Source organism: Toxotes jaculatrix, chromosome 22 (genome assembly GCF_017976425.1).
Source record: "Toxotes jaculatrix isolate fToxJac2 chromosome 22, fToxJac2.pri, whole genome shotgun sequence".
Classification (NCBI taxonomy): domain Eukaryota; kingdom Metazoa; phylum Chordata; class Actinopteri; family Toxotidae; genus Toxotes; species Toxotes jaculatrix.
The window spans coordinates 5,182,600-5,198,318 of NC_054415.1; the positions used below are offsets into that span (position 1 = coordinate 5,182,600).

At 41.5% G+C, this 15,719-nt stretch overlaps 1 protein-coding gene across 4 annotated transcripts in view; it reads left to right on the plus strand.

The window, feature by feature from the left end:
* Positions 1–15,719, plus strand: part of anks1b (ankyrin repeat and sterile alpha motif domain containing 1B) — a 207,460-nt gene that overhangs the window by 45,061 nt on the left and 146,680 nt on the right. For all 4 annotated transcript variants that reach the window (XM_041029935.1, XM_041029936.1, XM_041029937.1 and 1 more), the window contains exons 3-5: positions 3,447–3,603; positions 13,068–13,220; positions 14,557–14,700. In XM_041029935.1, coding sequence (XP_040885869.1) covers positions 3,447–3,603; positions 13,068–13,220; positions 14,557–14,700 — 454 coding nt within the window. The remainder of the gene's footprint in view (positions 1–3,446; positions 3,604–13,067; positions 13,221–14,556; positions 14,701–15,719) is intronic.

A 15,719-nucleotide genomic window follows, 5' to 3' on the forward strand; every position in this document is an offset into this window, starting at 1 on the left:
AACATTACCATTGTCCTGTAACGCTGTTTCTGGTCTCTTTTAACTCCTGAGGGAAATATGTGGATCCTTCGTAAAAATGCCAAACGCTATATGTTCACCAACTTATCGCTAACTCTCTGTTTGCCCTTAGGCGCTGAACAGGTCGTGTGCAGTGAGTTTTCAGAGCGATTTTGGCCGAAAACAGCCGCCTGTCGCGGCCAAAAACGACTCTGTGGGAACAGTGTGGCTAAACCTTAACAGTAACGTTGAAGGCCGGAAGCTGAACATTGAGCTAAAGGTCCCTTGTAAGCTCTGTAATCCCGAGGGGGGCTTCAGAAAGCGGTCTTAGACGTGGTCTACACATTTATACCAGTCATAGTTTGGCTCTAAATGCAAGTTAGATCGACTGACAAAAGTAAAAACCGACTTATTTTGACGGTCAGGGTAAGGCTAGCTAGCTAGCTAGCTAGCTAGCCCTCTATGGCAACAGCCAGCAATACGCGCTAGCCATAGACTGTATAAGACTGGCGCTAGCCAGCGTCTCCATGGTAACGTAATCAGCGACACCTGCTGAACAGTGGCACCAAATTACAGGAGGAAAACGAGGCTCATAATTTGGCGTTTTCTAACACTGTAAAGAAGGAAAATATTCTTTAGAGACCACCGAAGTAAGCTGTCGAAAATATACAGCAGCGAGGATGTCGAGTTTTCCCAGTAAAATATCCTTATGATGGCTGAATTCTTCCAGGAGGCAAACAACACCTGTTGGCGTGAAGGTAGCCGAGCGGTTTGTTTGTTTGTTTTTTGTTTGCTAAGACATTTCAAAAGGTTTTCAAAAAGCCTTAATTATTATATTATAATAACTTATATTTACACCTATAAGTCTGACCTTTAATTTTATCTAAGCTTTAGATAATAATACTCTCAGCAGCATCGTTCACTTTCTCACATTGTTTTGACATTATCGTTTGATAAGTTATTATTAAAAAAATTGATTATAGCCTCTTTAAATTGAATAAAGATTGAATGAATAAACAATGACAGTACATACCTCCACCAAGGCTAAACAATCCTATGCACTTCTCCCCAGCTCTAATAATAATAATACCGTATTATTAAAATGGCTCTATCTTCCAATGTTAAGGAAAGTGATAACATTTTCTGGATTTTCTTTTGAATAACTTACACTGAAATTTTCTGGATCTGCTCCTTTAACCAGATCCACACTATAGTCTTCTTCCCTGGCACATGTCCCATCCCTCCTCCAGGTTTGGTGCAAATAGGTTGAGTACTGTTTACATAATCCTGCTCACAACCAAACAGACTGTGGTGAAAGCATATACTCTTCAGCGGAGGTAACAAAGGCTCCAAAATGCCAACTTTTCAGGGAGAAATACAATTTTCTTTTGTATGGACTGGGGTCAGTACATTCCTGAGTTAATCTAATGAGTTTTAAAAAGGTTTCATTAAACGTAGACTCACAACAATCTTCAAATTAAGTTAAATGACTATAGCCAATCAAATTGCACTTAAACACTTTTCTCGTAATCATTTTAAAACTGCCTGGCACTGCTCTGGGGTTAAGGCACCGTGTTGTGTACTCTGTTGCATCAAAAACAGCTGAGAATGCTCAAAAATTTAAGCAGAGAATTTCTGCATTTGATTGCATATGTGCATCTTTTGAGTGTTTTCATCTGTATGGGATTTGAGTGCAGCTGCCTTTCTTCACCTGGGCCTGCTGAGAAATCCGCTACACAGTGTGGATTAGCTGCAAGCCTGACCGCTATCACAGTTTGGCGGAACTGAAGGATTAGTGCTGTGTTTTGGGGGCAATTATGTGGATTTCCTCCTTCAGATCAACTGGAGAGGAGAGGAGGGAGGGAGAGAGAGAAAAATGCAGCCTCAGAGTGAAAATTAGGCCGCCAACAAAAAAAGCTGCAGAGGAGTGATTTAATGTTTAGGTGGGAAAGTAAAAACAGAACTGGCAATTAAGATAAAGACAGAAGAAACTTGGCAACAGGCGGCGCTGTATTCAGAGGCTTGTTGTTCGCGCTGAGTTTGAATTGTTTTTGAGGTCATTTTAATTATGTGCAGTATTTTACCACATTAAAAGCTTTTTGATGATGCATGCATGCTGAATCCGTGCACCAAGAAGTTTAATATTCTCATGTTTGACCCTGGGATCCTCCCAGTGTCATTCTGCTGTATAACTGCCACTTAAATCTGAATGAATTATATGAAAATATAATAAATTATTGAAATTAACAAAGCAGTTCATTAAGCATCCTCTGTGCTGCTTTCACCCCAGCTCCTGGGAGAGGTTTTGCCCTTCTCTCTCCTCTGTTTCTCCCCCTGACATTTCGAATGCAAATGAAGCACTTCACCTTTCCTCTTCAGACAGAGGTGACAACTTCAGCTGGAGGCTTGCTAATATGAAACAGTATCGCTGACATTACTACTGAGCAGCAGCTAAATGGATTTTCAGCACAAATCTCAGCTCTGTGATTTGTCACTTTGTGTAGTGTAGATTACTTTATTAGGGAAAGTAATCTACAATTTCCCTTTGGGATTAATAAAGTTCTCTGTCTATCTGTTCGTCCACCTACCCACCCACCTACCTATCTGTCTCTAAATAACATGGAGGCAGTTTCACTTTATCAATTCTTAATTATTTCCTTATTTCCTCTGCCTCTTGGCCTGGAAGGTATACTGATCATGTTCACCCACAGGCTTCTGTAAATCCCTGTGTGACCAAGGCCTGGTCTAACTAGGGTCTCAGAGGAGGTGCCAACTTGTTGCTGGTCAGGTCACACGGCTCCAAAAGAAGAAGTCAAAAGACCAGTCATTAATCACGGAAAATAATTGCTGCACTCACCTCCAGAGCTTTAAAGGTTTTGTTGCACAGGATGAATATTTCAGCTGTCAGGTGGCAGTTTTTTTGCCTGCACTTGAAAACACGCTGAAAACTGATTATGAGAAAATAAACAGTTTGTTTAACCAGATATCAACAAGGTGCGAGTGCATGGGAACACACTAACATTATGTAGTTTGATTTAGTGAGGTTTTAGTTCCTTTAATAAGCTAGCCAGGCAAATATTCAGTCAAGTTACTAATTCAAGATTCAAGATTCTTTATTGTCATTATGCAAGCATAACAAAATTTTGCCGAGATTCCCGGCTTAAAGGCACACATATAAATAACACAAAAAGAACACTTATGAAAAATATAAAAAATATTATAAAATATATAAATACACAAAGTAATTATAAAACATTTTCATAGGATTTTGTGTTCCAAAGTGAAAATTGCAATATCAGGGTTGATTGCTTTGCTGTTCATCAGAAATGTGACAATATTCCATAATATGGATTTCAGGTCTTTCTACTCATCTCTGCCTCCCTCCCTCTCTCTATCCCTCCTCAATCAATCTGTTGATCTATTGATCTGTGTACCTCTGTATCTCTCAGGGATGTGGTACTGAAGCTGCTTCAGTTTGAAGCGTCGACAAATGTGGCGGACAGCAAAGGTTGCTTCCCGCTGCACCTGGCTGCCTGGAGGGGAGACGTGGACATCGTCCGTATCCTCATCCACCACGGACCCTCGCACTGCCGGGTCAACCAACAGGTAAACACCATAATCTCATCATCATCATCTTAAATACTTTCATCTTCAACACCACCTTGAATTCTAGATTTTAGTTGAACAGGATCATGTCTCTCTTCAGTCTAACATAAGGCCATAACTCCCATTCTGAATTGATTTTTACTGTGAAATAATCTCGACATGCAAGGATGCAGAACTGCAGAGTTCATGGCAAATATTGGTGAAGACCATCCTGCTCAGGTGTCCTTCTGTGTTTTGTAACTGTTCCAGAATAAGAAAGGTCTTATCTACTAAATTAAAGTTGAGTTGTATTTCTCAGGGCGTGTAAACCAGCGCTGCCACAGTTCAGCTTTTTATGGCTCCTCTCCAACAAAGCTGATCCTTGTACAGTTTCCACTGACCTCTCTCTGATAGTCGGGTGAGCGTTTCTGCTCTGGGAGAATTCAGCCTGCCACTGCTGTCATTCCTCATCAGCAGAAATGACCTCCTTCTCCTCCCTCACTCTCTTTCTGTCCATCTCTGCTTGCAGCATATTGATAATGTTACAGCTCACTGATGCGCTGCTTTTTAAGTTGAGCATGAGGTATTTCATCAGAAGTGTTGGCTAAAATGTTAATGACTAAGATCTAAGATGTCTTTTTTAATATTCCTACTCCTGATGGCAATGTACGTAGTAATGGACCCCCCCAGGTTATTGGAGCGTTATTTACTCTGCCTAATAAGCACATTTTCCTCTTTCACCATTAGCCAAATTGTTTCCCTCTGAGAGTTGTTAGAGCCTAATTGTTTGCCATGATAAATGGTGTCCCTTGCCCCTGAAATGAAGAGGTTTGTCAGCAAGTGAACATGGGTAATTTTCTTTTTTTTTTTTTTACCCTGTCAATGATTTGTGGAGCTGAGCAGGCTGCTGTGCAGGCAGAGTGAACACACACAGAGTGGAAGCTGCTGATTGAGAAGATGCTGTATGTAGATGCTGACTTCAGAGAAGTCCCTGTGTGTTTGTATGTGTGCGCTCTTTGTCTGCACTTTGTCAGTGGAGCACATATGAAGATTTCCTTTTTCAGTTTGTGGTGCAAAACATTACAACCATGTTTTCTGGTTCTATTTTATTTAATGATTTCTTACATTTCCTAGAATTACTTCAGCAAACAGTGGAGAAGCGGCTTCTCTCTGCTACTTATGTGTAGGAGGTGAGACTTGTTAGCTATAAGGCATAATTTTCCAGTCCAAGAAAGTTAACAATAGACAGTCTAATGCTGTTTTGTCTGTATTTGTTGTGGTGTACAAACAAAAACACAGCAGAGAGGATGTGTTTTACATGCTGCCAGCATCTACAGAGATGCAAGCTGTGGCTCCATCACAGTTTGGTCTGTTGAGTAACAGTTTTTCTTGGTCAGTGGATTGTTTCTTAATAGTGTGAAATATAGTGATAGTGGTTTTATGAAGACGATGTTGCTGTTCTCCTGTGTTTTAGGGAAGACTGTGTTATAATGACAGGCATGCAGTGGTGATGTGTAGGTTAATGTGTTAAAGGACTTGATGTAATGTATAAATGGACACTTAATATATGTATAGTTAGTGTGTGTCTGTGTTCATTCTTAATGTGGTTAATGTTGATACTGGTAATACGTAACAAAGGACCAATAAAAATGACATAATTTACTCAGCTATTGAGAAATTCAGCATGTATTCATTAATTAAGCTTGTGCAAGCAGTAAATGCCTTTGGGAGATGTATGTAAAAAATATATTGATATGCTGATCTGAAGGATTCTCTCTGGTTAGTCTTGAAAGTGTGCTCGTATTCATGTGCATCTGTGAAATGGAAGTGGAGACAGACTTTTGTGCGTTTGTATGTAAAGCACATTTCTTTGAATAAGGTAATTACACTGATTACCTTTCTTGTATTTCATATCTCACTTTGAGACTTGTTTATCAACAAGCTGGCAATGACGGGCTTTATCGCCCATGTCATCAACAGTTTACATCTCCCCTTCTGTAAAATAAACACTGGTGAAAATGCTAAGCTGCGGAACTCACAGTGGAAAGCCTTAGCTGTCTGTCGCAGACCAGACTCCAGTAAACCTGCTCTCCGACATTCTCAAAGGTGCAGTGTTTTTTTTCTTATGCCTTGAATTTAGCAAAACGTTGGTTTAGCACCAATTTGAAATTGTGGTACTGGTGCATTTTTATGATGCTATATTCTGCATATTTGTACAGTAGTCTTTGCCGTTATGTGTTGTCAGTGTGAGGGTTCAGCTGTTCTCAGGTCGCAGGCATAAATCTGAGAGGAAGATTTATGGAGTGTCTGTGTGTTTATGATGCCTAAGCTCCATATTTTTCCACTGTCTTGTCTGCAGTAGAAAGCAGGACCTGCATACATTAGTCAGTGTGATATACTGAGTCTCACACATTCTCTCACCCATCATCGAGACTTACAGCAGCAAGCCATTGGCTGCACATTACCCCTTTCTCAATGATATTACTCTGCCCACGCACACCATTACTCGTGTCAGAGGTTGAGTATGTGTGCGTATATCTGTGAATCTGTGTGCACAGCTTGGTTTTATTGGTTGAGTCCAGAGGAGCATGCTCTTTGTCTTAATGTCTGCTTATTTCTCACATGAGAGAGAGAAACACATTTATTGTGCATGAGGTGACAAATAGCGACATGAGAGTGTGGAAAGGGAGGGGGGGCTGTAATGAGCTTGAAAGGTCCTGAGAGTGTAAAGAAAAAGCGAAGAGATCGACAGAAAGAGAAGTAGTGGAAGTGTGTAGGTGGCCCTGTACCATGCTGCAGCCAACAGAGTATTATTTGAGGTTAGTGGATGTTATTAGTTGGCGGTAAACCAGTTCCAGCCCACTGTTTACTGCCTAATTGGTCCCAGTAGTTCGCATTCACAGCTGTTTTTGTTTATTGTGGGAATGTGTGTGTATTAGAGAGGTGGAAGCTGTCTGAGATGGAGAAGATGATTATACATACTGTGTGTGCATGTTTATGTGTGTTTGTATGTGTGAGAGACAGTGAGACAGTGATTGATAGTGAAGGATTGCTTGTTTACTCGAGGCTTGCTCTCTGCTTTCAGGGCCAAATGCATGTTTTGAGGACTGAGGCGTTGTTTGTTGTGATCTCTCGTTCTCCCACTCAGACTGACTCATAAACTGATGCTTCACTTTAGGTCTGTACCTATAGATAACAGATTTCTATTTTTAAATAATTGAAATCAATTAGAAGTTCATAATATCTTCAAATATAAGATGTCACAGAGAATGGCCTGTTAGCTTTTAAAACAGAAGACATACAAGTGGACTTAAGTCATCTCACAGATAAGAAAAAGAGATTTCCCCTTGACCTGTTTTTGCACACAGCTGGGATCATCACATCCCTTTAAAGGATCATGGAGTCGCAGAGTGTTTATTACCTGCGCGGAACCGATATGAGCTGGAAATGATTAGAGAGATGTGGGTGGCAGCCTAATTGTTCTCCATCATAAAAACAGTAAGCCGAGGGTCTCTCTCGACTTTATAAAAGTAAACTGAGTAAGTAAATTACCCATGGACCAAGGCTAAAGTTATTGGCAGGTCCCACCTACTAAACAATATTAAGAAAACTTCTTTTTGAATCCCTTGCAGACACGTTAATGTCACAGTTCCTCCATTTGGCCTTCATGGGGCAATACTGAGTGGGACTGAGCTGTAGGGATCATTTTGAGAAACTCTTCTTGGAGGCACATTCAAGGATGCCCTAATCTTTCCGGTCACTGTAAAGCATTGCATTCACAAGCTCTGCTCTTGGGAACAGAATTTAGCTTTTAAAAAGGTTGCTCTTTGGTAACTGACTGAACAACTCCATGTCGTGTATTTATGCAGGTGCATAATACATAATGATCAGCAAAAAAAGGGAACAAAATGTTTACCATCCCATTAGGAGGCCTTCAAAGCAGCCCTTAAGACATAATAACAAAAACCCTCCATGATCTTTCAAAATATTCTGTTATGGTTCTGTTGTGTTGCACTCGAGTAAGATATGGTCCAGTATTATTCCAGGATAGATGCAGGTTACATCACCTTTTGAACCAGCAGCACTTACAGTAGAATAACTTACGAAAAGGCAGTGTGTATTCACTAATAACAACATATTTTGCTTCAGGGTACTTACCCAGAGGAATATGGGATTTCAAAGGCTGTTTTAGTTGTCTGACTGTGTGTTTGTGAGGGACAGTTGTGTCTTGCATATTGTTAGTCCCACTGATGTAGAACAGATATGATGTGTGTGTGTGGGAACCAGCACACAACCTTTGGGCTTCTTCTGCATGGGGCCTCTGGGCTAGTCAATTTAAGGCCTATTCTGTGTGTATTTGTGTGTCTGTGGGTGACTGTCTAGGTCACGTATGTCCCCCTGTGCCGCAGATACATCCCAGGAATGTTTTCTTTTCCACCAACAGAAGGACGGAGGGTTATGCTATTTCTTTCTCTCTCTCCCCTCTTTGTCCTCCTCCCTCCTCCCTCCCCTGTTGTTCTCCCAAAAGAGATGAAATTAGACCTGCAGAAAAAATTAAGAGAGATAAGAGAGATTCGAAAGATGGTACACCCTGGAACTGCTATTTCTCAGCTTCAAGTGTGTCATATTTTTTTTTGTGCATATATGTGGACACATGCATGCGTTAAAAACTTCCTGCAGGTCTTGGTCCAGGTGCAGCAAGGTCCTGGGAATCTGTAAACTTTGTGAACTAAGGCAAAGGTGAAAGGTCAAGAGGCTGCTCACCTGTTTGTGCGTGTTCCCACAAATGTCTCTCTGCTAGAGTGTGTTAATCTCACAGTTTTGGTAGTTCCACGTATACATGTTTCTACCACGCTCTAAAATGAAACCGCATGTTTCCTGATTATCAACATGAGAACACGACCTGCCTGAGAACACATGCTACCACGAGAACCAACTCTGGGAAAGTCCTTGCTCAAACATCGCCTGCCGCCATGCTTGCTGCTGCCAAAACACACACAGTCAAACTGCGCCATAGGATGTTTTCTTATGAGTAATCTGTTTTTTTAAAAAAATGTTATGTCATGTGTTTTCCACAGCCTGTCACTCCGTCAGCCGTGGGGTTTCTAATTAAAGTTCAGTAAAAGAAAACTGATTCATCTTTGCATGAATCAAAACAAACTATAGCACTGAGTGATTACTGCAAGCTGAGAGCAGATTGTGTGTGTGTTAATTGAGGTGTTATATGGAGACTCAGAAAAATATTTGCAGGATGTTATTTTGTGCTACTTTGACCAAAAAAATTTATATACGGTGTTTTATTTACCCCACAAAGAAATTCCTCTTTAAGTTGCTATCTCTATATGGAGGTCCGGGTATAAATTTATTCCATACAGTGGCATCCCTGGAGCTGTGAGGGATTTTGTATCTTGCTCAAGGGCACTGCACCAATGGGAATTCTTTCCAAGATGGGTCCTTGGTCATTCAGATCATCTCTTTAACCACCAGGTTTAACCCACATTCTCTGGTCCCAGATTTTCAAATGTGAGGAATGTCTGCTATTTTTTTCCTCTCGTCTCCTCGGTCTCTTATCTTACCGTAGATATTAGCTTGCCTGGTTCACTATAGAGACATGAGTGGTATTGATCTTCTCATCTGACTCTTGGCAAGAAAATAGACAAGCACTTTTCTGAAAATGTCAAACTATTCTCTTAATGCACTATATATCATACTGTATACTTTATACATGAAAATGGGGAGATAGATTCGCATACATAATAGAAGATGAGCGAGAAGTTAAAAAAAAAAAAAAAGCGTTCCCCCTTGAGTGTCTCCTCTTTTTCATTCTCTATTTATTTACTCAGCTCTCCCCAGACGGCAGGCTGAGCTGCTGGGATTATGAGATGCTGTAACATAGACGGAGCTCATTCTGCATATCAGTCCATCAGCATTAACACAGTGTATGTTCAAACAAATACCTCTGCGCTTCACCCGCTCTCGTTTCATTTCAGCCCCAGTCTGTCTGATAAGGCTCGCTTATTTGCATGGATATAGCTGATTGTTTGGTCCAGTGCAGTTAAACTGAGACCGCACTGATAGTGTTTACCATGGGAGGTGTGTGTGCGCGTGTGTGTGTCTATGTGTGCAGGTAAATGTACTATAACGCTACAAGCTTACGTAGATGTTGTGTGTGTCCTTTTAAGAAAGATAATGAAGGAGATGCAGGCTGCACTTATAACCAAGATAGATCATAAAAAGTGATAATGAATTCCTCATTAAACAATGATAAAACCATGCAGCTGTCCTGACAGAAAGAGCTAGGACAAGCCAAAACGTTTCATTACTCAGCCTCTTTATGTTTGTGACCATTAACTGTCACTGATAGAAAAGCATTGACATCCATTTGTATGGGCATGTCAATAATGTGCTGCCATGCCTGTTGATGTGGCGTTGGTAGATGGCTGTTGCTCAGAGCCCAATCAGCAACAATACACCAAGTGCTAGAAGATATCGGAAAGCTGTCAGAGCGAGCGTAATGGAAATATATAGCCCGATGTGAGAACACAGGTGGGGGGGGGGGCTTTTCCTTTTCCTGCTCTCTCCTTCTCCTCTTCTGCTCTACCTCCCTCGTCCTGTCACTCTTTGTGTCTGTTCACCTCTTTGTCGCTCTTCGCTCTGTCAGGGAATTGTGTTTTCCCTATCTTAAGCAGCGCGAGTGAGGCGCAGCGGATTGGACTGACAAAGCTTTATTGTTCGTTTAAGACTGCAGAGACAGAATCGGTCAGTGGCTGCAACAACAGTGACAGCAATCTTTGTCCCAGTGGTTATCATATTCATGTTGATTTATGTCTGTGTATGTGTGACCAGTTTGCTTCATTACTTTTGAATGCTCATGTGTTGAATCTGCTTTGCATTTCTGGTGGTCTGTGACTGGGCAGGAGTATATTACTCCGTGATGATGACAGTGTGTGCATTAGATTAGATAAGATGAAACTTAAATGATCCCTCAGGAAATTGAGTCACTCCAGTGGAAAATAGTAATAAGGTAGAATATCCACAAAGGAACAGAGCAAATGGAGTTTATTAAACATAATGCAACCAACAATTACACCAGTAAACTGTGATAAATGTGAATTATAGTGTGCATGAGTGTGTGATTATTGTGCTTACAGTACAGTGGACCTGCAATCAGACCTGCTCTGGAAGGTTCCACTCCATTATGAATGGAGGGATGTGCATTCCAGTGGGGAAACAGATGGATCTGATTGGCTGAGAGAGAAGAGCTCTCAAGCACGTTGTGGTGTTTTTGCAGCTAGATCACGTGTGTGTGTGTGTGTGTGTGTGTGTGTGTGTGTGTGTGTGTGTGTAGGTCTTCGTATAGGGGCTCCTGTTATTTGCACATACAGTATCTCTTCATCTCTCTCACTCGCTGCTCAGAGGGATAAATGAAAGTAGGGACAGGAGTGAGATGAGGAGGGAGGGGGGGAGGATAGTGTCTCTGGGGAGAAGGAGAGTAAGGAAAGGCATGAGATGAGATCTGAGCAGTGGAGTGTGGTCATGGTGTGTTGGAATTTTATCATGGAAGTTTGAGAGGTGCATTAGAGGCAGGAAATATGGTAGCTGCTAACATCAAAGAAATATGTTAGCTTGCAACAACTTGTGCAGCTGTGTTGATACCACGCATGTTTGTCTCTATTTTTTTGGTAATTTTTCTTTCGCTTAGTTAGTTAGGTATTATGGAAGATAATTTCACCATTTTAATCCTATTTACTAAAATCCTGCACCAACCTGCAGCAAGTGTTGATTTCTGGTTTTATATGTCTTGACAGTGGGTGTTGCTTAGATCAGATTGAATGTGACATTGCACTGAAGGGGCTTTGACTGTACAGCACAACGTCCCAGATGGTTTTTTCTGTCAGGGTACAGGACAGAATTACTCAGTGTTCTCATGAAAAAGGCAAAGGTCTGCCATTGGAGTAAACAACTTAAAACTGCTGACGTTTTCCATGAGGAATAAGAGGGAGACCCTTCACAGGCAGGGGGGAAATGGGTCACCTTTACTGCAAACAGCAAGGACGCTATCAAATTTTTATCTGGATAAATATAAGGACGAATGGGACATAAATGCAGGAGACCAAGAAATGCATACCCCACTTGCTTCCCATCTTTTGCTGATGTTTGTTTACTGTTTAACTACAGCGTGGCAAGTAAAACTAGGAAAGACCGATCTCGGAAGTTAGATTGTGTGGGGACAGATTCCTCCTTTCTCACTTTCTAAATAATGTCTTTAGTTCTTTATCCCTGCTCTTGTTTATCTTTCCCTCAGTGTTACATCACCTACTGTTAAATTTCAGCCACTTACTCAAAATGTAGGTTTTGCTCTTGGACAGACGCCAGGAACAACACAGACACACATGCATGCCCTTTAAAAATTTCCCTTTGATAATATCCACACAAACCTGCAATATATGGTTGCCGCATTATCCACTTTCAAGTTTATAGGAACATACACAGATTTAATCCCTGAGGGCTCCCACTTGTGCTCTCTCTACCTTCTCTCTCTTCTCCCCTGTACGGCTATCCATCACATCTCTCTCCTTCATGTCTGTCTCTCTGCCCAGTTTTCTAGTCATTACTGGGCTGTTTTCACCCAGAGCCACTGACCCTCAGGGACCATGGGCAGTATTCTTGTCCGGACAGGGGCCCCTGGAGAGCCAGAAAATGGCCACAGTAGATGAGGGCCTCCTAAGTTCAAAATAACCTTTAAAACACACATGCTTCTCTCACATTCACAGTCTTGTCATTTCAGGCCAAAGTGTGGCTAGAATATTATGTAGCGTAAATTAAACTGCACCTTATTTCACTGCAGAGGTCTGGGTGACTTTGATGAATGTGGTTGTATTTGTTAAATTACTGCTCCATCTTTTTCACACGATCATTAAAGGTAACCTGAATTATGCACACAGGGCATGACTGGTAGAATTATGCTTGTAATTTTAAGTGTCTCATATTTGGATCAAATCCAGATGTAATTACCCATATGCATCTCTGTTAGCCAGATCACACTTCTGATTGCAACTAACTGCCTTTTCTTCCTCCTTCTCTTCCCTTCTCTTCCCCTATTTGCTCTACTTCTACTTCTAAATCACCACCTTATTGTGTTCTATGCTGCTGATCACTATCCACTCATATTCCTCTTTCTTATCCTGCTTCTTCTCAAATCTTCTTCCATCATCTGTTTTTCCTTCCTTTGCCTCTTTGCCCTCTAATCCCATCGCCTGCCTTTGTTCCTTACTTTTTTTTTACCTTCTCTGCTGCCTCCCTGCATCGCTCCATCCTTCTTCTGTCACATTTTCTTTCTCTTGCTCGCTTCACTTTGTGTCTCCCTGCCCACTCTTCATCATTCCCATAATTCCTACATCCACTCCTACTCCATCTGTCATCCCTCTCTCTCCTCCTTTCACCCTGTCCACTGTCAATCCTTTTTTCCTTTCATTCTTCCACAGAACCATGAGAGGGAAACGGCGCTTCACTGTGCAGCTCAGTATGGACACTCTGAGGTGGTTTCAGTGCTGCTCCAGGAACTGACTGACCCCACTATGAGAAACAGCCAACAGGAGACACCTCTGGACCTGGCGGCGCTGTATGGACGCCTGCAGGTCAGTGACACTGACACATCATATTATCAGAACAAACTGGCTGTGTTGACAGGTTGGGAAGCCAGAGAGGGATCATGTTTTTATTGTTGCATCAACTACTTATCGAGGCTGGGAAGGTGGGATCTGGGGGGTACATGTGAACTTTCTGCATGCATTACGTACTGTATCCCGGTAAATCTCCTTGCTGGCAGGCGAAAACCAGCAGCTGGTGACTCCATCTGTATTTACCCCAGGACAACAGTGGGTGTTATCACTGTTAAGGACCACAGTGCATGGCAATCACTCATTCCAACCTGGGAGATGCTGTTGATTATTTTTAATGTGGTGGAAATATAATGAAAAGAAAACTTCCTCAGATACTTACAGTGCTAGACAGGCAGGCAGGTACACATATTTAGAACTGGGACTTTACTCTTTTGTCAAAAATGTGACAAAAGAGACACACACACACACAAGTGCACACACACACTGAGAGGCATATGCTACAAATGCCTGCTGATGTTCAAATGCAATCACACGTTCTCTCTGCTAAGGTAGTGAGTAATTGCAGTCAAGCCATACAGGTTTGTCTGAGTATGAATGAATAATTTATAAAGGCAGCTCTTTATTTCTCTCTCTCTCTCATACTGCATAATAATGAAGGGAAATCCCTATGGTGTAAGCTACTGCTGCATGGAGATGTAACTAACACAGGGCAAAAGTTTAGTATATACACACATACGGCGCACACACAAAGACACACATTACAGGAGGAAGCTTTTGAGAGAACTGCCTGTTGTTGAGCTGAGTTATTAAAAGCACCATCCATGATCAAACAGGAGGGTAGCTCCACTACTGCAACTCAGAACAACCTGCTATACTCAAGTTGATTGACAGATCTTTTAACACAAGGACTTACATTACAAAGGCAGTAATAAAACAGACCTGCAGTATATTTTGATTTATGATAATTTGAGAAAAAAATAAAATGCAGATTTTTTTCATCTTCAAATGACCTTTCGTTTGTCACCAGCCGCCTGAGTAAGTGTTGCTAAGCCTTTCAAGCTTTTTTTTTATAGCCTGACACATTTCCGTTTGTAATAACAATGCTGGCTGATTTACCTCTCAAAGTTCATAGTCATTTTTGAAACGGTGTGTAAAGGTTTCTCACAGAAAAAAACAGCTTTTCATTTCTAGCCAATTACTGTCATTTGTGTTGGCTGGAATTTTATCAGCTGTACAGTAGCTATCTAATTTAGTCTAAAACTAATGTTTTAAGTATTTAGCAGGAACCTGCATTTCATTATCAACCTAAGCAACCAGAATAATCAAAAACCAAATGTATCTTTGTGCACAGGTGGTGCGCATGCTGGTGAGCGCTCACCCCAACCTCATGACCAGCCACACTCGTCGACACACTCCGCTTCACCTGGCTGCACGTAACGGGCACCACAGCACCGTCCAGACCCTGATCGAGGCCGGCATGGATGTCAACTGTGTGGTAAGAAAAAGTTCCTCTGTCAGCATCCAAGGACTTGACAGATTTCTGGCACACATTTACAGTAACGTGTTATGGACAAAAATATCGATTTTCATTTCTTGTTTTGACTGAAACTACCATCCTTTGGACAAAAGTGGATTTGAAAAATCTTAGTAATGTCTGTTTACAAAAAGAATGACAATTTTACTCATGCTAGTCCGTGCAATTTGGTGTAAGCTGTATCTTTGTCTGCGGAGATAAACAGCAGGTGTTTTGTGATTTGTGGATTATGCTTTTGAGTTGTACACACATAAGTTTTTGTGCACCACAAACCAAAAACTATTGTTGTGCTGTGGGAAGCTAACATTTAAAAACAGGAACAACCCTGTATGAATGTGCTCCGGTTAAAAGGGAAAACGTTCAATTCTGGGTTTTAGGGGGCGTTACGTATGTGTACACATTTCAAGTGTGTGTGTGTGTGTGTTAATAAGAGAGTATGTATATGTGGTGTGTGCCTCCCATGGTGTGGTGGTGGAGAGGGATGAATAATTGATTGAGAGAAAAGACGGGGAGTGCTGGAGGAGGAGGAAGAGGAGGAGGAAAGGTAGACAGGGTGTTCCTGAGAGGTCCTGAGAGTTCACCGTCTCCTCTTTCTCTTTACGTATGCTACATCATCAGTCAGCGAAACAGAAATGCAGAGACACTTACAGTATGTGGTGCTTCATTTCTCCCCAGTTTCTGTCATGCTGTTTGGACTGTTCTTCTCTTCGTTCATTTACATTTTGTCTTATTGTGTATTCTGGGTTGCCAGGACGATTCAAACACAGCTTAGTCCCGACCTTTTCTGGGCCATTTGTTTTTGTGAAGCCTTGTCAAAGTGCAGCTAGGCTCTGCTGCTTTCTTCCTCACTGCTTTCTTTCTCTTGAGATGACTTTCTCTGACAAACAAAACTATTCGACTCACTCGAATGTGAAGAAAAACAACCGTTTGCTTTACTAATCAGTCTCTTAAGACTATTTCAATTGGATCCTTTCTGATCA